At 42.2% G+C, this 20,726-nt stretch overlaps 2 protein-coding genes across 3 annotated transcripts; both read left to right on the plus strand.

The window, feature by feature from the left end:
* The first annotated feature begins 3,890 nt into the window (after positions 1–3,890).
* On the plus strand, positions 3,891–12,539 carry LOC118375977 (uncharacterized). 2 transcript variants are annotated; one of them, XM_035762635.2, is made up of 8 exons: positions 3,891–4,407; positions 4,617–4,710; positions 4,964–5,056; positions 5,215–5,265; positions 8,246–8,266; positions 8,409–8,681; positions 11,835–11,933; positions 12,051–12,539. In XM_035762635.2, exons 2-8 carry the CDS (start codon positions 4,647–4,649, stop codon positions 12,116–12,118), a joined length of 669 nt encoding a protein of 222 aa, XP_035618528.1. In that variant the 5' UTR covers positions 3,891–4,407; positions 4,617–4,646; the 3' UTR covers positions 12,119–12,539. The 2 variants fall into 2 exon arrangements, with proteins under 2 accessions (XP_035618528.1, XP_035618520.1); XM_035762627.2 differs by having other exon boundaries at positions 3,892–4,407; positions 4,647–4,710.
* A 730-nt stretch (positions 12,540–13,269) lies between these two features.
* LOC118383630 (ADP-ribosylation factor-like protein 3) lies at positions 13,270–18,962 on the plus strand. The gene is made up of 6 exons (XM_052507740.1): positions 13,270–13,597; positions 15,907–16,053; positions 17,345–17,461; positions 17,713–17,763; positions 18,024–18,209; positions 18,425–18,962. Exons 1-6 carry the CDS (start codon positions 13,580–13,582, stop codon positions 18,470–18,472), a joined length of 567 nt encoding a protein of 188 aa, XP_052363700.1. The 5' UTR covers positions 13,270–13,579; the 3' UTR covers positions 18,473–18,962.
* Positions 18,963–20,726: the final 1,764 nt, after the last annotated feature.

Raw genomic sequence — 20,726 nt, forward strand, 5'->3', positions numbered from 1 at the left:
AGTCAGAAAGTCCAGGACCCAGTTGCACAGGGCGGGGTTGAGACCCAGGGCCTCCAGCTTGATGATGAGATTGGAGGGAACTATGGTGTTGAATGCTGAGCTGTAGTCAATGAACAGCATTATATATATAAGGTATTATTGTTGTCCAGATGGGATATGGCAGTGTGCAGTGTGATGGCAATTTCATCATCTGTGGACCTGTTGGGGCGGTATGCAAACTGAAGTGGATCTAGGGTGGCCGGTAAGCTGGCGGTGATATGATCCTTGACTAGTCTCTCAAATCACTTCAAGATGACAGAAGTGAGTGCTACGGGGCGGTAGTCATTTAGTTCAGTTATCTTTGCCTAATTGCATACAGGAACAATGGTAGACATCTTGAAGCATGTGGGGACAACATACTGGGATAGGGAGCGATTAAATATGACCGTAAACACACCAGCCAGATGTTCTGCACATGCTCCGAGGATGCGGCAAGGGATGCTGTTTGGGCCAGCAGCCTTGCGAGGGTTAACAAGTTTAAATGTTTTACTCACGTCAGCCTCGGAGAAGGAGGGCGGGGGGAGACGCAGTCTTTGTTAGTGAGCCACAACGGTGGCACTGTATTTTCTTCAAAGCGGGCAAAGGTGTTTAATTTGTCTGGAAGTGTGATGTCGGTGTCCGTGACGTGGCTGTTTTTATTTTTGTAGTCCGTGATTTCCTGTCGACCCTGCCACATACGTCTCGTGTCTGAGCCGTTGAATTGCGACTCCACCTTGTCACTGTATTGGCATTTCGCTTGTTTGATTTCCATGGTTAAATGCAGTAGATCGTGCTTTCAATTTTGCGAAAAGGCCGCCATCCATCCACAGTTTATGGTTAAGGTAGGTTTTAATAGTCACAGTGGGTACAACATCTCCAATACACTTCTTCACCGAGTCAGCGTATAGGTCAATGTTGATTTCTGAGGCTGACCGGAACATATTCCAGTCCGCGTGATCAAAACAATCTTGAAGTGTGGCTTCCGATTGGTCAGACCAGAGTTGAATGGTTCTCATCACTGGTACATCCTGTTTGAGTTTCTGCTTATAAGACGGAATGAGCAAGATGGCGTCGTAGTTGGATGTGCCAAGGGAGGGCGGGGGAGGGATTTTTATGCATTGCAGAAGTTAGAGTAGCAGTGGTCGAGAGTATTAGCCCTGCGTGTTGTGCAATCAATATGCTGATATAATTTAGGTAGCCAAATATGCTTTGATAAAATCCCCAGCTACAATAAATGCAGCCTCAGGATATATAGATTCCAGTTTACATAGTCCAGTGAAGTTCCTTGAGGGACATCTTGGTGTTAGCTGGAGGTGGAATGTACACAGCTGTGACTATAACTGACGAGAATTCTCTTGGTAGGTAAAATGGCCGGCATTTGATTGTAAGGAATTCTATGTCGGACTTGAGTTCCTGTATGTTGTTGTGATTACACCATGAGTTATTAATCATTACGAATACAACCCGCCATTCCTCTTCCCAGAGAGGTGTTTATCTCTGTCAGCGCGATGTATGGAAAAGCCTGGTGGCTGATGCGATTCCGACAACATATCCAGAGAGAGCCATGTTTCCGTGAAACAGAGACTGTTGCAATCTCTGATGTCTCTCTGGAAGGCAACCCTTGCTCGAATTTCGTCTACCTTGTTGTCAAGAGACTGGACATTGGCGAGTAGTAAACTCGGGTGCGATGAGCAATGTGCACGTCTACAAAGCCTGACCAGAAGGCCGCTCCTTCTGCCCCTTCTGCAGCGCCGTTGTTTTGGATTGGCTACTAGGATTAGACTCAATGTCCTGGGTGGTGGTCCGAACAGAGGATCCACTTCGGGAAAGTCATATTCCTGATCGTAATGTTGGTAAATTGATGTTACCCTTACATCCAATAGTTATTCCCGGCTGTATGTAATAAGACTTAAGATTTCCTGGGGTAACAATGTAAGAAATAATACATAAAAAACAAAATACTGTTTAGTTTCCTAAGAACACGAAGCGAGTCGAGGCAACCGTCTCTGTGGGCCATTGTGGGCCTAAGGCCAAGACAATATGAAGACACAGTAATAAATTCAACCACACCTTTGTTTCATCACAAAGCTAGAAAGCAACCTCTGTCTAGTGAAATTCACAAAGCATATTGCATGTAACAAAGAGTTACATGACCTACAGCATGGTCAAGCAAGGTAATTTTTCCAATGTTTCGGATTACTAAACAACTATTGATTGAGAACACCAGTGAGTTACCGCAAGTCGCAAAGAACGTAAGCTAAATATGATGTGGCTGTTCATGTTTCTTATCTGTGTGTGTGTGTGTGTGTGTGTGTGTGTGTGTGTGTGTGTGTGTGTGTGTGTGTGTGTGTGTGTGTGTGTGTGTGTGTGTGTGTGTGTGTGTGTGTGTGTGTGTGTGTGTCGTGCAAGTAGAAAAAACATGTTGACACCCGACTTGTATAGAAATGCCAACACCATCCTCCTCGCTTTTATGTTTACAGTACACTTTTTTTTTTTTACCTAGGCTACCTGGCCAAAATGCTTGCTCGCTAGCCTAACTTCCTTTAGGTAGTTACATTAGTCTTCTACATCTGGCTAGATATTGAACTTCCATACTCTCAGTCCAGGGGCACAATGTAGGAATTTATGGTTGGATCAGAATCACCATTATAATTATTGTCCAAATACAGATAATTAATTAAAACCACAAGTCCAAATCACTATCTCTATCCATGGCTAATTTGGGAAAGGGACAATTTTAGCTAGCTAGCTAGTCACTGGAGGACAACAACACGACGAGATGCAAAAATTCAAGTCGTTTCTGTCAATTACGTATTTATCTTAATGCGATGTGATAGGAGTGAAGCCAAATCCAAACTGACTTCCCTTAACACTTTATTTTGGTGCGCTAGGACCATTCACAGTTGAGCTGACTCAGTTTAGCTCAATGCTGATTGGGTATTAACTTATACTTTTTTTCAATAAGGGAGGCCAAATGCTTCTCTGGCTTCCCTTGCATTAAACGTTATGGGCAGCAACAATGTCATGCTCTTTATGACAAGACAGCATCAGATAGATGGCCTACACATACAGAGACAGAGGGAAGCTGTTTCGCTAGCTGACACGCTTTCTCCAGTGAGATACATTCAGCCTCTTGCGAATTGAAGGAAAATTATGAAAACACAGAGAGATGAAAGAAAATGTATTTTATATGTTTTTTTTTCCGTTTTTCTAAGTAAATGTTTTTTGGGGAAGCCTGACTTATCTTGGCATCCATGAATACACTCCACTGCTTTTCCTTCTCCTGCCCAGAGACTAATAGGAATTGATTTATTTGAGCTCTCTGAGAGGAGAGAATTACAGTTTATCCTCATTTAGGCATCAATGACTGGTAAAAACGGCAAGCTAATTGACAAGAGTGGAAGAAAGTAATTAAAGAAGCGCGAGGGAAGGAGAGGGAAAAAAGTGTGGTACTTTGTCAGTGTATTTGTTTGATCAACAGCACTCTCTGGTGGCCATAGAGGAAGTGAATATGAAGACCTCAGAACGGACCTTTATGGCTTCAGAGCAAGACTGGCATGTAGTGGGGAAAGATTAACTTCATATCCCATGATGCAGTGTACTGTACTTTTGTACTGCTCCTCATGTTTTAAAGGTTCTGACTATGGAAAAAGGTATCTTGCTACTTTGGAAGTCAACACAGAATTTGCATGGGTCAGTTATAATGTCTGCAATTCATTCAGATAACAGGTGCATTGACACAATAGTCTTTTGTGAGTCAGTCCCTGCGTGCAAATATTATATAGCCAAGTCCAGGTTTGACTATTTGATCACTGGCATTGTGTTTGGACCAACTCAGTTGCCTTGTGGTTTGAGTGTCCACCCGGATATTGGAAGGTTGGGAGTTCGATGCCCTGCTGAGTCATACCAAAGATGGGACCCAATGCGGCTCTGCTTGGCACACAGCATTGAGGAGATTGGGTTTAAGGCTCTGTGATACATTAGCGTCAAGGGGGTCCATCAAGCTGCCTCATGCTACAGAAACAGGAGATAGGCTCCTGTTCCTGTGAGCCGTTCCAGCTTGCACACTCCAAGGCTCGTGCCTTGGTTAATGACTAATTACTTACTAATTGTGTTCTGAATCCTGTTAAATAGTCCAATAGCACCAAGGACGGTCTTAGTGCACCAATCCAACAACAAACTCCAGGCACCAAGTAGGGCGCAAACACAGTCTTGTGTTACTGTCTAGGAACTGTGGGTGATGAGGTGATTTGCATTGATTATCAGTCCCATTGTAGATGGTCTTCTCCAGAAACAAACAGTAATTCTGTATGTTAGGCTAAGTAAAGACGGTCACTCACTCCTCGCCAATGGAACTCAGTGCATGACCAGAGAGACTCAGCACAAGAGGTAAAATACTTTATTCATTTCAATAATGTAATGTTATAGGCTAATGTATTTAATTATACTGTCAACAGGTTAAACAAATGTTATTCAATTCTTTGTGTAAAGTTTTCTAGGTTTTGACATTATTGAAAATGCCCTGAAGGAAATATTGTTTTTAGGTTTAATTTACATTTGAACCCATTTCTATTTTGATTAACTCTTTCGATTAATAGAAACTGAATGACGTCTCCTGTCTCTGTCAGATGGTACCTATGAAAACGATGACAGGGACAGGCCTCTATTCGCTTGCTTGCCTTCTCATGATCAGTAAGGAACAATCCTGTTACCAATTTTTTTTTAAAATAAAGTTGTTTGTTATTACCTTGTGAGTATTATGGATTCTTCTTCCTCCCCATATCAAATGCTCTATGTATACCTCTCTCTCTTTCCCTTTATCCTGGCTCTCAATCTTCCATCCCTCTTTCCCTCCTCGCCCTCCACACTCCCTCTCCCTTTCCCTCTATCCGCCTCACTATTCTCTCTCTATCTCTCTCACCTCGCTCTCTCTCTCTCACTGAAGGCAGTGTCCGTTCTACCTGTGTTCCTTTGGAGTGTCTGAGGTGTGCCATAATCCCCTCACCTGAAGTGTCTGGGAATCACAAAGCAGATGAGGGTAAACCCTTCACTTTACATATTACCCTGACATTTTATATTTCAAATCAGACCATTATAGTATTCTAGCTCCTGTGTTAACTTGATCTTTCTTGAAACTCCGACAAACTCTAACTATGGCTGCTCTGAAAATATACATTTTTTCTAACTCTCCCTCAGCCACCTGTGAACACCTGTGCTCTAACACTACCCAATGTCTCAATACCACTGGTCAGTATTAATTTCATATCAGTCAGTGTACTCACTACCTCCAATACATAGTTGAGTTCTCCATTGTGATACGGTGGTTGTAGAAATGTTAATTAAATACGAATGTACACAGTACCTGTCACGCCCTGACCTTAGAGAGACTTTTTCATTCTCTATTTGGTTAGGTCAGGGTGTGACTTGGGTGGAAAAATCTATGTTTCTATTTCTTTATTGGCCTAGTATGGTTCCCAATCAGAGGCAGCTGTTTATAGTTGTCTCTGATTGGGGATCATACTTTGGCAGCCCTTTTTCCCACCTTTGATTGTGGGATGTGTAATTTCTTTCTGCACTGCATGTAGAGTTACATTCGTTTTTAAATTTTGTTGTTTTTTGAAGTCATTTTAATAAAAGTAAAATGTACGCCTACCACACTGCACCTTGGTCCAACCAATCTTTAAATGATCGTGGCAGTAACAGTCAAAGGTTTGGACACACCTACTCATTCAAGGGTTTTTCTTTATTTTTTTTACTATTTTCTGCATTGTAGAATAATAGTGTAGACATCAAAACTATGAAATAACACACATGGAATCATGTCGTATCCAAAAAACTATTAAACAAATCAAAATATATTTTAGATTCTTCAAAGTAGCCACCCTTTGCCTTGATGACAGCTTTGCACACTGTTGGCATTCTCTCAACCAGCTTCATGAGGAATGCTTTTCCAACAGTCTTGAAGGAGTTGCCACATATGCTGAGCACTTGTTGTCTGCTTTTCCTTCACTCTGCAGTCCAACTCATCCCAAACCATCTAAATTGGGTTGAGGTCAGGTGATTGTGGAGGCCAGGTCATCTGATGCAGCACTCCATCACTTCTTGCTTACAGCCTGGAGGTGTGTTGGGTCATTGTCCTGTTGAAAAACAAATCATAGTCCCTCTAAGCGCAAACCAGATGGGATGGTGTATCACTGCAGAATGCTGTTATTAAGTGTGTCTTGAATTCTAAATAAATCACAGACAGTGTCAACAGCAAAGCACCCCCCACCATTGCACCTCCTCCATGCTTCACGGTGGAATCCACACCTGTGGAGATCATCCGTTCATCTACTCTGCGTCTCACAAATACACAGCGGTTGGAACCAAAAATCTCAAATTTGGACTCATCAGACCAAAGGACAGATTTCCACCGGTCTAATGTCCATTGCTCGTGTTTATTGGTGTCCTTTAGTAGAGTTTTCTTTGCATCAATGTGACCACGAAGGCCTGATTCCCGCAGTCTCTTCTGAACAGATGATGTTGCGATGTGTCTGTTACTTGAATTTTATGAAGCATTTATTTGGTCTGCAATTTCTGAGGCTGGTAACTCTAATGAACTTATCCTCTGAAGCAGAGGTAACTCTGGGTTTTCCTTTCTTGTACCGGTCCTCATGAGAACCAATTTCATCATAACACTTGATGGTTTTTGTGACTGCACTTGAAGAAACTTTCAAAGTTCTTCAAATTTTCAACATTGACTGACCTTCATGTTTTAAAAGAATGATGGACTGTCATTTCTCTTTGTTTATTTGAGCTGTTCTTACCATAATATGGATTTGGTCTTTTACCAAATAGGGATATCTTCTGTATACCACCACTACCTTGTCACAGCACAACTGATTGGCTCAAATGCATTAAGAAAGAAATAAATTCCACAAATGAACTTTTAACTAGGCACACCCTTTAACAACACTGTCATCTCAGATTTTCAAAATATGCTTTTGAACCATAGCTAAACAAGCATTTGTGTAAGAGTATTGATAGCTAGCATAGCATTAAGCCTAGCATTCAGCATGCAACATTTTCACAAAAACAAGAAAAGCATTCAAATAAAATAATTTACCTTTGAAGAACTTCAGATGTTTTCAATGAGGAGACTCTCAGTTAGATAGCAAATGTTCAGTTTTTCCAAAAATATTATTTGTGTAGGACAAATCGCTCCGTTTTGTTCATCACGTTTGGGTAAGAAAAAAAACAGAAAAATAAGTCAATACAACGCAAACTTTTTTCTAGATTAACTCCATAATATCGAAAGAAACATGGCAAACGTTGTTTAGAATCAATCCTCAAGGTGTTTTTCACATATCTATCGATGATAAATCAGTCGTGGCAGTTGACTTTCTCCTCTGAAGAAAATGGAAACGCGCATGGAGCTGGAGATTACGCAATAATTTCGACGGAGGACACCGGGCGGACACCTGGTAAATGTCATCTCTTATGGACAATCTTCTAATGATATTGCCTACAAATACGTCACAATGCTGCAGACACCTTGGGGAAACGACAGAAAGTGCAGGCTCATTCCTGGCGCATTCACAGCCATATAAGGAAACATTGGAACACAGCGCATTCAAAATCTGGACCATTTCCTGTATGAAATTTAATTTTGGTTTCGCCTGTAGCATTAGTTCTGGGGCACTCACAGATAATATCTTTGCAGTTTTGGAAACGTCTGAGTTTTTTCTTTCCAAAGCTGTCAATTACATGCATAGTCGAGCATCTTTTCGTGACAAAATATCTTGTTTAATACGGGAACGTTTTTTATCCAAAGAAAAAAGAGCGCCCACTATCTCGAAGAAGTTAATTGAAACGCATTCCAGGTGACTACCTCATGAAGCTGGTTGAGAGAATGCCAAGAGTGTGCAAAGCAGTCATGAAGGCAAAGGGTGGCTACTTTGAAGAATCTGAAATATTAAATATGTTTTGATTTATTTAAAACTTTTTTGGTTACTACATGATTCCATGTGTGTTATGTCATAGTTCTGATGTCTTCACTGTTATTCTACAATGTAGGAAATCGTCAAAATAAAGATCAACCCTGGAATGAGCAGGTGTGTCTAAACTTTTGACCGGTACTGTATATATCTGTCTCTCTCTGACAAAAATGTCTCTGAGATAACCAGAGACAGGGACTCTGTGCTGTCCTAATTTGTTTCTCTCTGATATTCTCTCCTTCCTCTTTCAGATGTAGAGAATTGCATAAAAGGTATTGTACAGAAAGTGACCTAGTGGAATGTGACAAACAAACAAAAAATCACAAAACTCTGGCTCCTCTATCTATGACAAACAATATATGTATTTTGTACAACTCTTTTTAACCCCTCATTAACCACTCTTCGATTCAACAGATTTTGAAGTGTTTCTGAACACCAGTAATGGATTTGAAGTGGAGGAGGGTGATGACCTCACAATGGAGTGTGCCCACGACCTACCGGTGAGAGATCATGACCTGCTGGTGTTTGTCTGGCTGAAGGATGGGCTTCCCCTGGAGGGTGAGAACAATAGCACGGTGACCTTGGAGAGGATAGGCATAGATACCCCTGCCGAGGGGATATACACCTGCACCATCCAGAGTCCCTGTGGCAACTTCACCTCAGATCCAGAAGAACTTGAATTTAAAGGTAGACACACGCGCCAGTCATATTTGTGACTTGAAAAGTCTGTTTCTACTCATAATCAAATCAAATCTAATTGTATAGTCACATGCGCCGAATACAACAGGTGTAGTAGACCTTACAGTGAAATGCTAACTTACGAGCCCCTAACCAACATTGTAGTTTCAAAAAATACAGATAAGAATAACAGATAAAAGTAACAAGTAATTAAAGAGCAGCAATAAAAAATAACAATATATACAGGGGGGTGCCGGTACAGAGTCAATGTGCGGAGGCACCGGTTAGTTGAGTTAATTAAAGTGACTATGCATAGATGAAAGAGAGTGACAGTGGTGTGGAGAGGGAGGGGGGCAATGCAAATAGTTTGGGTAGCCATTTGACTAGATGTTCAGGAGTCTTATGGCCTGGGGGGTAGAAGCTGTTTAGACCTAGACTTGGAGCTCCGGTACCGCTTGCCATGTGTTAGCAGAGAGAACAGTCTATGACTAGGGTGCCTGGAGGCTTTGACAATTTGTAGGGCCTTCCTCTGACACTGCCTGGTATAGAGGTCCCGGATGGCAGGAAGCTTGGCCCCAGTGATGTACAGGGCCATTTGCACTACCCTCTGTAGTGCCTTGTGGTCAGAGGCCGAGCAGTTGCCATACCAGGCAATGGTGCAACCATGCTCTCGATGGTGCAGCTGTAGAACATTTTGAAGATCTGAGGACCCATACCAAATCTTTTCAGTCTCCTGACGGGGAATAGGTTTTGTTGTGCTCTCTTCATGACTGTCATGGTGTGCTTGGACCATATTAGTTTGTTGGTGATGTGGACACCAAGGAACTTGAATCTCTCAACCTGCTCCGCTGCAGCCCCATTGATGAGAATAGGGGCGTGCTCGGTCCTCTTTTTCCTCTCGTCCACAATCATCTCCTTTGTCTTGATCACATTGAGGGAGCGGTTGTTGTCCTGACATCACACGACTAGGTCTCTGACCTCCTCCCTATAGGCTGTCTTATTGTTGTCGGTGATCAGGCCTACCACTGTTGTGTTATCAGCAAATGTAATGATGGTGTTGGAGTCATGCCTGGCCGTGCAGTCATTAGTGAACAGGGAGTACAGGAGGGGGCTGAGCATTCAAATTGGAGTGGGTCTAGGGTTTCTGGGATGATGGTGCTGATGTTAGCCATGACCAGCCTTTCAAAGCACTTCCTGACTACAGATGTGAGTGCTTCGGGTCGGTAGTCATTTATTCAGGTTACCTTAGAGTTCTTGGGCACAGGCACTGCACTATGGTGGTCTGCTTAAAACCTAGCGTCCCACCTGGCCAACATCCAGGGAAATTGCAGAGCGCCAAATTCAAAAACAGAAATAGTCATTATAAAAATTAATAAAACATACAAGTGTTATACACCGGTTTAAAAATTAACTTCTTGTTAATCCAACCACAGTGTCAGATTTCAAAAAGGCTTTACGGCGGAAGCATACCATGCGATTATCTGAGAACAGCGCCCAGCAGACAAATCATTACAAACAGTTACCAGCCAAGTAGAGGAGTTTCACAAGTCAGAAATAGCAATAAAATTAATCACTTACCTTTGATGATCTTCATATGGTTGCACTCGCAAGACTCCCATTTACTCAATAAATGTTTCTTTTTGTTGGATAAAGTCCCTGTTTATATCCAAAAAAACTCAGTTTTGTTCACTCGTTTTGTTCAGTAATCCACAGGCTCAAACACAGTCACAACAGGCAGACGGAAAATCAAATAGCATCCGTAAAGTTGGTAGAAACATGTCAAACCATGTTTATAATCAATCATCATGTTGTTTTTAGCCTAGTTAATTGATAATATTTCAACCGGACAATAACGTCGTCAATATAAAAGGTAAACAAGAAAGGTGTGCTCTCGGTCGAGCGCATTAAAAACCTCTGGGACACTGTAGGGTCCACTCATTCAGAGTGGTCTTACTCTCTCATTTTTAAGAATACAAGCCTGAAACTGTTGACATCTAGTGGAAGCCATAAGAAGTGCAATTTGAGTCCTAAGTCAACAGATACTGTAATGGCATTCAAAACTACAAACATAGAAAAATCCCACTTCCTGGATGGATTTTTCTCAGGTTTCCGCCTGCCAAATCAGTTCTGTTATACTCACAGACATTATTTTAACAGTTTTTGAAACTTTAGAGTGTTTTCTATCCAAATCTATTATATGCATATCCTAGCTTCTGGGCCTGAGTAGCAGGCAGTTTACTTAGGGCACACTATTCATCCGGAAGTGAAAATAGTGCCCCCTACCCTAGTGAAGTTAAAACATTTTGGTATTACAGATACGGACAGAGAGAGGTGGAAAATGTCAGTGAAGACACTTGCTGGTTGGACAGCACATGCTAGCAGTACACGTCCTGGTAATCCGTCTGACCCTGCAGCTTGGTGAATGTTGACCTGTCTAAAGGTCTTACTCACATCGGCTGCAGAGAGGGTAATCACACAGTCTTCCGGTACAGCTGGTGCTCTCATGCATGTTTCAGTGTTATTTTCCTCGAAGCGAGCATTGAATTTGTTTTGCTCATCCGGTTGGCTTGTGTCACTGGGCAGCCCTCGGCTGTGCTTCCCTTTGTACTCTGTAATGGTTTGCAGGCCCTGCCACATTTGATGAGCCTCAGAGTCGGTGTAGTACGTCTCGATCTTAGTCCTGTATTGGCGCTTTTCCTGTTTGATGGTTCGTCGGATGGCATAGCGAGATTTCTTATAAGCTTCCGGGTTAAAGTCCCGCTCCTTGAAGCGGCAGCTCTAGCCTTTAGCTCAGTGCAGATGTTTCTTGTAATCCATGGCTTCTGGTTGGGGTATGTACGTACGGTCACTGTGGGGACAACGTCATCAGTAAACTTATTGATGAAGCCAATGACAGATGTGGTGTAGTCCTTCCTCAATGCCATTGGAGGAATCCTGGAACATATTCCAGTCTGTGCTAGCAAAACAGATCATAAATGGATCAGTCGATGTCAAGGTATTTATTTTTAGTTACTACTCACTAAATGAGCCTGGTGTGACAGTTACAAAAAAAATCGTGTTCAATAGAATTCCTGAATTGCAATAACACCCTGTGTTACTTCCTCTGTCTCCCACTGGGCTGTCGCTCTGTCTGTCCCTCTGTGCTTTCCCTCTGTCTGTCAGACCTGACAGTGGTGATCATTGTGATCTGTGGTGTGTCTGCTGTGGTGCTGGTCCTGTCCCTGGGCATGGGCAACAAGATCATGCTGAAGAAGGACTTTGGTGAGTCATTCACAACAAGAGAAACAATGAATAAAACAACCGTAAATGTGTAACTTTGCATGTGACGAAAGCTCTTTCGCTCTCTCTCCAACTCTCTCTCTCTCTTTCTCTCTACAGCGAAGACCAAGACCAGGATGCAGCATAATACTCAGAACCTACGGAACACCACCACCACAACAGAGTAGGGTTTACTTTTTCCCAAAAACCTAGCCATTTTCTTCCTGAGAAAATTGCAAGCCTTTCCCGGGCATCCATGTATTCCCGTTAAAACGGGAAGGGCTTTTTAAAAGCATATAAAAACCTGATTCACTGTAAATGGAGAAAGATACACACGTGTCTAACGGTTTCTTGCTCTATTTGTTGCAATTTAAAGGTCCAATGCAGACGTTTTTATCTCAATATCAAATCATTTCTGAGTAACAATTAAGTACCTTACTGTGACTACTTTAAATTAAAATGGTAAAATAGATACAAAATTAGGTTTTTATGTTCTTGTAAATGTATTTAATTCCAGACTAGATTATTTTCACCCTCCACAACTCTTTCTAATATGTGTGTTTGTTCCATCACTTGTGAGAAATTGCATTTAATTTAATAAACAAGTAAAGATTTGAAAATATGACTATCAGAGTTTCCTAACTCAGTGCGTGTGTGCGTGTGCGTGTGTGTGTATGTGTGTGTAAGAGGCCTGGCCGCTTGTGTAACCAAGCGACGGGCTCTTAGCAACCAGATTAGCCACTCCTACTGCACAGCGTCTCCATTCAGTGGAGTAAAAGCACCAGGAAATGCTGTAATCCTCTCTCGGGCCTATTGCATGTAATCCTACTGCCTGCATATAGGGACACTGTGTGTGCTCTCTTTATTTATATGGGTTTTGGTGTGAGTGTGAATACTGTATGTGTTTGTGCGCGGGAAGAGAGAACAGTGGGTATGTGTTTGCAGTACCATATGGTAGCCAGGCCTAATTTGGTGTGTGTGTGTGTGTGTGCGCGTGTGTGTGCCCGTGTGTGTGCGTGTGTGTGTGTGTGTGTGTGCGCGTGTGTGTGCGTGTGTGTGCACGCGTGTGTGTGCGTGTGCGTGTGTGTGTGTGTGTGTGTGTGTGTGTGTGTGTGTGTGTGTGTGTGTGTGTGTGTGTGTGTGTGTGTGTGTGTGTGTGCGTGTGTGTGTGTGTGTGCGTGCGTGCGTGCGTGCGTGCGTGTGTGTGGTGGAGTGTCAGTTAGGCTGTTTCTTCAGTTTCCTCACTAGCAGGTGGCTCAGAGATAATCCAAGTAAAGCTCCAAGTGGGGATGGAGGGATGGACGGAGGGAGGGAGGGAGAGGGGGTTGAGGGTGACTGTGGACAGGAGACGAGGGCTAATTCTGGTCTCCTAATCCTAGTCCCAAACCCCCCTCCCCCTCTTTGACTTTTCTTCTTCGCCGACCCAACAGTGCTGAGCAAGCTAATGTAGGGAGACAACTCGCCGACCGTCACAGACACACTTAGTCTTACACACACCAGGGTTTTTTAAGAGGAAGAGGCAAAAGCAGGTGCCTTGTTGTCACCCTAACTAACAGGTGACCTATCCTGGATAGCAGTTGGCGTACCTGTTGGGTTTAGCAGAGAATGTAGCTGCAGCCTATCGGCTACACCACACAACACACACCACCATGGGAGAAGCTACAAAGGTATGTGGCCTAATATGGAGGCTTCTAATGGCTCGTCGTGTGTTTGTGTGACCGACGGGAAATAATTGGAGTGTTCTCTTGATATGAGTGAGCTCCACAAGAGTGTTAGCAATTTATTTTGTAATGAATGTTCTGTCTCATCTGTATGTATAACTCAACAAATTGGGCTCTGGTTGGTAAAAAAATGTCACTGGTTGAATAAGTGGATCTGGCCTTAATTGTACATTTCATTGTATATGTAATGTGACAAGCAAAAGTGCTCATTGTCAGGAAAGAGTCTCTTACTGGCAATGTTGGTGAATGTTCTATGTGTGTGGTTGTCCTTGTTGGGTATGTTTTTATTTTATTTTTATATACCTGTGTGTTTGTGGTATTCTTTTCAGTAGTCAGAGAGTCTGTTTGTGGTATTCTTTTCAGTAGTCAGAGAGTGTGTTTGTGGTATTCTTTTCAGTAGTCAGAGAGTCTGTTTGTGGTATTCTTTTCAGTAGTCAGAGAGTCTGTTTGTGGTATTCTTTTCAGTAGTCAGAGAGTCTGGTTGTGGTATTCCTTTCAGTAGTCAGAGAGTCTGGTTGTGCTATTCTTTTCAGTAGTCAGAGAGTCTGTTTGTGGTATTCTTTTCAGTAGTCAGAGAGTATGTTTGTGGTATTCTTTTCAGTAGTCAGAGAGTCTGTTTGTGGTATTCCTTTCAGTAGTCAGAGAGTATGTTTGTGGTATTCTTTTCAGTAGTCAGAGAGTCTGTTTGTGGTATTCTTTTCAGTAGTCAGAGAATATGTTTGTGGTATTCCTTTCAGTAGTCAGAGAGTCTGTTTGTGGTATTCTTTTCAGTAGTCAGAGAATATGTTTGTGGTATTCCTTTCAGTAGTCAGAGAGTATGTTTGTGGTATTCCTTTCAGTAGTCAGAGAGTATGTTTGTGGTATTCCTTTCAGTAGTCAGAGAGTATGTTTGTGGTATTCCTTTCAGTAGTCAGAGAGTATGTTTGTGGTATTCCTTTCAGTAGTCAGAGAGTATGTTTGTGGTATTACTTTCAGTAGTCAGAGAGTATGTTTGTGGTATTCCTTTCAGTAGTCAGAGAGTATGTTTGTGGTATTCCTTTCAGTACTCAGAGAGTATGTTTGTGGTATTCCTTTCAGTAGTCAGAGAGTGTGTTTGTGGTATTCTTTTCAGTAGTCAGAGAGTCTGTTTGTGGTATTCTTTTCAGTAGTCAGAGAGTGTGTTTGTGGTATTCTTTTCAGTAGTCAGAGAGTATGTTTGTGGTATTCCTTTCAGTAGTCAGAGAGTCTGTTTGTGCAACATGCATTAATCTTATTATATTAGTCAGTAGGCTATTACATTAATGGGGCCAAAATAAACACTACTGCTTTTCTAAATGAAGTGGCAGATTAAAGCTTACACAGGAGCGATAGGGAAAGAGAGGAAGAGAGAGAGAGAGAGAGAGAGAGAGACACTGTGAGAGCGAGCAAGAGGGATAGATTGAAAGGGAGGGCGAGAAAGGGAGTCATCGTGCTGTAAGTCAACTGTTTCAAAGAGACAAGGCTTTGACAACATGCCCTCATTTCTTAGGTCAGGGGCTTACTTAGGTTCTAAACATACAGTGTGTGTCATAACCAGGTGTTTGTTGTACTGAACCCTACTGGGGGGGAAAAATGCAATTTGGTTTCTGTAGATTGTCTCATAAACCACACAGAATGTCATTAAGTGAATGGAAATTATCTGAATGGAAATGTTGCCAGTCATTCCCGGGTGGCGCAGTGGTCTAAGGCATTGCATCTCAGTGCAAGAGGCGTCACTACAGTCCCTGGTTTGATTCCAGGCTGTATCACATCTGGCCGTGATTGGGATAGGGCGGCGCACAATTGGCCCAGCGTCGTCCGGGTTTGGCCGGGGTAGGCCATCATTGTAAATAAGAATTTGTTCTTAACTGACTTGCCTAGTTAAATAAAGGTTCAATAATTTAAAAATCCCTCCATCCGTGTACTTCCGTTTTTTTCCCTCTGATGATTATGTAAATGATGTGGAGCATGCTCTACTTGTGGCCACTAGAAAGGGGGCTACTAGGGCCTATCATGCAAACAGAATATACAAAACCTGAGTTTTATTTTGTCATCAGCTGCAAATCGGATGGATGGATAAATGGATGCAGGCATACATTTCATTCAACACCTTGAAATTGATATGATCACATTATAATAAATTGTAACTTTTCCATAGTCAAGTGTGTTGGGATTGTTATGTTATGGTAAATGAACTACGGTGTCAAGTAGTAATAAAATGAACTGAATTTTACTGAATTGTACTATGTCTTCCTCAGGGCTTGCTCTCGGTCCTTCAGAAGTTGAAAGGGACCACAGAGAGTGTGGAGCTGAGGATAGTTCTACTGGGTCTGGATAATGCAGGCAAGACCACCCTACTGAAGAGCCTCGCCTCAGAAGACATCAACACTATCACACCCACACAGGTCAGAAGGTATCACACACGGACGTACACACAGACATACAATGCACACACACACACACACACACACACACACACACACACACACACACACACACACACACACACACACACACACACACACACACACACACACACACACACACACACACAACTATGTCTTACTATACTTGTGAGGACTTTCTGGGGACCAACAATTGATTCCCATTCAAAATCCTATTTTCCCTAAACCTAACCTTAACCCCTAACCCTAAACCTAACCCTAACTATAACCCTAATTCTAAACCTAACCCTAAACCCTAACCCTAATCCTAACCGCTAAGCATGAAATAGCGTTTTTACAGGTGAGGACCAGCAAAACTTTTCTTGTGAAGACTTGTACTCACAAGTATAGTAAAACGCGTACACACACCGATACACACTCTCCCCCCCTCTCTCTCCCTCTCTCTCTTGCTCTCTCTTACTCTCACAGCATGTAAGACACCATCACATTCACGCATATACACAGCTATAGCATTACTCCACACTTGCACTTGTCCTTTCCTACCACCACTGATTTTGCTGATAGCAGCTTTATTGAGAAGAAATGCACTTACACCATGACTGTGATATTTGGTTGTCTCACCTAGCTATCTTAAGATAAATATACTACCTGTAAGTCACTCTGGATAAAAGTGTCTGCTAAATTACTCAAATGTGATGTAAATGTACCATCAACACTCAGGTGATGTAACAAAACATCACATCACCCCGGCACAGACAAAGGAGAATGACTCCAATGTAGCCGTGGCCTCTGGGACCAGGGTTGGGAATAACGTAGAGGAAAGGTGAAAAAGCAGGGTGGACTTCAGTGAGAAAGCAGGATGGAAAGGATTGGCTCAGCAGGTAGCATGCTGGTAGCATGAGGCTGAGGCATGTCTCTACTGAGGGATCATGTTGTTACACAACCTCTCACTGCTGAGCCAGATAGAGGCAGTGTTCTGAAAAAGGCTGTGGCCCATGTCAGGACAACACTTCCTCTTAGACATGAAAAGCACAACCCTGGTTGAGCAAAGTTGTTGTTGTGGTTGTCCTTTGTTCACAGGTCTATGTTTAACCGTCTTAAGTCTTAAGTCTCGTTCATTCCCTGTTGTTCTGACAGATTTTTTTGGTTGAGATCACAGTGATGAATGGTGGGCTTGACTTGACTTTATTTCATCATTTTAGCTGCTAGCTGGGTAGAGGTCCTCAACAACAGCTCTCTAATGAAATGCCCTGTCATACAGTACTAACCCGTGGTTTGTGTTTGACACAAGGGCTTTAACATTAAGAGTGTGGCCTCACATGGCATGAAGCTGAACGTATGGGATATCGGAGGACAGAGGAAGATCCGTCCCTTCTGGAAGAAATACCTTGAGAACACAGACTTACTGGTGAGCACCTCTAACAGGGTCCTTCAGATCTACTGCATTCTGTCTCGTGATCCTCATGTTGTGATCAATGGTAGCTCATTAAGGCAAGGAGAACCGCTATGCGCAACAGTCCCATGACATGAATGCTGTGGGTCTAGAGGATGATATTGCATGTAGTAAATATGTCATGGCTATGGCGAAATGATACTTTTGATCACTATATGTCTCCTGGCTCTTTTAGATGTTTATAGTTCATTATTTTCGACTTCCAGATCTATGTCATAGACAGTGCAGACAAGAAGCGGTTTGAGGAGACGGGACTGGTAAGCATGGCACACCTCATAGCTGTAATAGCTGTCTCTAATAGCTGTCTGTAATAGCTGTATGTAATAGCTATCTAGCTGATGTGATTACATTCACAGCCTTATCTCGTTGATTACAGACCCATTTCATTGTCTGATTATGTCTAATTACATAGTTGTCACTGATCTGTATCTGTGCGTTGATTTCTCTTTCTTGCTCTCTCTCTCTCTCTTGCTGTCTCTCTCTCTTGCTGTCTCTCTCTCTCTCGCTCTCTCTTTAGGAGCTGGAAGAGCTGATCGATGAGGAGAACTTAAAGGGTGTGCCAGTGCTCATCTTTGCCAATAAGCAGGACCTGGCCACGGCCTCACCCGCCAGTGAGATCGCTGAGGGACTCAACCTGCACACGTACCGGGACCGCCAGTGGCAGATCCAAGCCTGCTCAGCAGTGTCAGGGGAGGGAGTACAGGTCAGTACTGTTAAACTGGAATTAGACCAAATGATTGACTGGTTGAGGTGCATATCAGTTAGAATCAGGAAATCAGTATATTCTTCCTGAAGGTTTGTGTAGCACTAATCAGAATGACCGAAAACACCTGAACATGTACCAAAATGTCCCTGCTGATGAGATTTGAATGTAACCATATTTTCCTCCTCACTCTGCTCTGTTTTCGATCACCACAGGATGGCATGAACTGGATTTGCAACAACATTGTAAATAAGAAGAAATAAACTACCAGCCCTACTGTATCAATCCTCATTTTCACCAGAGAGAAACATACCCAAATATTGTATTTTTACACTGTCTGGTTATTTTATTACTGCAATGTGTGTGTGTGAGATATTATTTTAAATGGTGCTCCAATGAAAGAAGAATACTGGCCCTAGAATTTTAAGGAAAGTTTTTTATATATATTTACAAATATGCCCTATGTGAATATGCTGTAATAAAATGATCAAATGTACTTAAATTAGCATTATGTCCATATCCTGTAATTTCTGTTTTATCCCATGTCTGGAAGCTTCACTTGGAGAGTCTGTGTTTTCCTATTTATAATATTACACATATTGACATTAAGATGTAATAATTTTGTTTGAGTCAGTCAGTCAGTTCGGTAAACACCAGAGTAGCGTATGTGTAAAGTATGTGTGTAATGTACAAGTATTTGTGTTTTGAGATTTTGAGATTTTTTTTTTTTTTACATTAAAAGCGTTAGTCATATTTGCTTCTCAGTCTATTTGGTTTCAAACCCTTGGTCAAGTATAAGCATCAAAATCATATTCAATCACTCCTGCTCATGGAACACCTCAGAGTTTTTAAAGGCCCAGTGCAGTCAAAAACATGATTTTCCTACATCTAATATATATATATTGTACCTTTATTTAACCAGGCAAGTCAGTTAAGAACAAATTCTTATTTTCAATGACGGCCTAGGAACAGTGGGTTTAACTGCCTGTTCAGGGACAGAACGACAGATTTGTACTTTGTCAACTCGGGGATTTGAACATGCAACTTTTTGGTTACTAGTCCAACGCGCCAACCATAAGGCTACCTTGCCGCCCGCCCAGTTCAAGTCAGAAGTTTACATACATCTTAGCCAAATACATTTAAACTAAGTTTTTCACAATTCCTGACATTTAATCCAAGTAAACATTCCCTGTCTTAAGTCAGTTCGCATTCTTTATTTTAAGAATGTGAAAAATGTCAGAATAATAATTGAGAGAATTATTTATTTCTTAAATCACATTCCCAGAGGGTCAGAAGTTTACATACACTCAATTAGTATTTGGTAGCATTGCCTTTCAATTGTTTAACTTTGGTCAAACGTTTCCGGTAGCCTTCCACAAGCTTCCCACAATAAGTTGGGTAAATGTTGGTCCATTCCTCCTGACAGAGATGGTGTAACTGAGTCAGGTTTGTAGGCCTCCTTGCTCACACACACTTTTTCATTTCTGCTCACAAAATTTCTATAGGAATTGAGGTCAGGGCTTTGTGACGGCCACTCCAATACCTTGACTTTGTTGTCCTTAAGCCATTTTGCCACAACTTTGGAAGTATGCTTGGGGTCATTGTCCATTTGGAAGACCCATTTACGACCAAGCTTTAACCTCCTGACTGATGTCTTGAGATTTTGCTTCAATATATCAACATAATTTTCCTGCCTCATGATGCCATCTATTTTGTGAAGTGCATCAGTCCTGCAGCAAAGCACCCCCACAACATGATGCTGCCACCCCCATGCTTCACGGTGGGGATGGCGTTCTTCGGCTTGCAAGCCTCCCCCTTTTTCCTCCAAACATAACGATGGTCATTAAGGCCAAACAGTTACATTTTTGTTTCATCAGACCAGAGGACATTTCTCCAAAAAGTATGATATTTGTCCCCAAGTGCAGTTGAAAACCATAGTCTGGATTTTTTATGGAGGTTTTGGAGCGTTGGCTTCTTCCTTGCTGAGCGCCCTTTCAGGTTATGTCGATATAGGACTCGTTTTACTGTGGATACAGATACTTTTCTACCTGTTTCCTCCAGCATCTTCACAAGGTCCTTTGCTATTGTTCTGGGATTGATTTGCCCTTTTCGCACCAAAGAACATTCATCTCTAGGAGACAGAACACGTCTCCTTCCTGAGCGGTATGATGTCTGCGTGGTCCCATGGTGTGTATACTTGCATACTATTGTTTGTACAGATTAACGTGGTACCTTCAGGCACTTGGAAATTGCTCCCAAGGATGAACCAGACTTGTGGAGGTCTACAATATTTTTTCTGGGGTCTTGGCTGATTTCTTTTGATTTCCCCATGATGTCAAGCAGAGGCACTAAGTTTGAATGTAGGCCTTGAAATACATCCAGAGGTACACCTCCAATTGACTCAAATGATGTCGATTAGCCTATCAGAAGCTTCTAAAGCCATGACATAATTTTCTGGGATTTTCCAAGCTGTTTAAAGGCACAGTCAACTTAGTGTATGTAAACTTCTGACCGACT

The sequence above is a fragment of the Oncorhynchus keta genome, chromosome 4 (genome assembly GCF_023373465.1).
Source record: "Oncorhynchus keta strain PuntledgeMale-10-30-2019 chromosome 4, Oket_V2, whole genome shotgun sequence".
In the NCBI taxonomy this organism is placed as follows: Eukaryota; Metazoa; Chordata; class Actinopteri; order Salmoniformes; family Salmonidae; genus Oncorhynchus; species Oncorhynchus keta.

Coding starts and splice junctions, on each gene's coding strand:
- LOC118383630 (XM_052507740.1), top strand. Junction 16,054..17,344: donor ACACTATCACACCCACACAG/GTCAGAAGGTAT, acceptor GTTTGACACAAG/GGCTTTAACATTAAGAGTGT. Junction 17,764..18,023: donor GGTTTGAGGAGACGGGACTG/GTAAGCATGGCA, acceptor CTCTCTCTTTAG/GAGCTGGAAGAGCTGATCGA.
- LOC118375977 (XM_035762635.2), top strand. CDS start 4,647: ATGGTACCTATGAAAACGATGACAGGGACAGGCCTCTATTCGCTTGCT. Junction 4,711..4,963: donor TGCTTGCCTTCTCATGATCA/GTAAGGAACAAT, acceptor CTCTCACTGAAG/GCAGTGTCCGTTCTACCTGT. Junction 5,266..8,245: donor CCAATGTCTCAATACCACTG/GTCAGTATTAAT, acceptor TTCCTCTTTCAG/ATGTAGAGAATTGCATAAAA.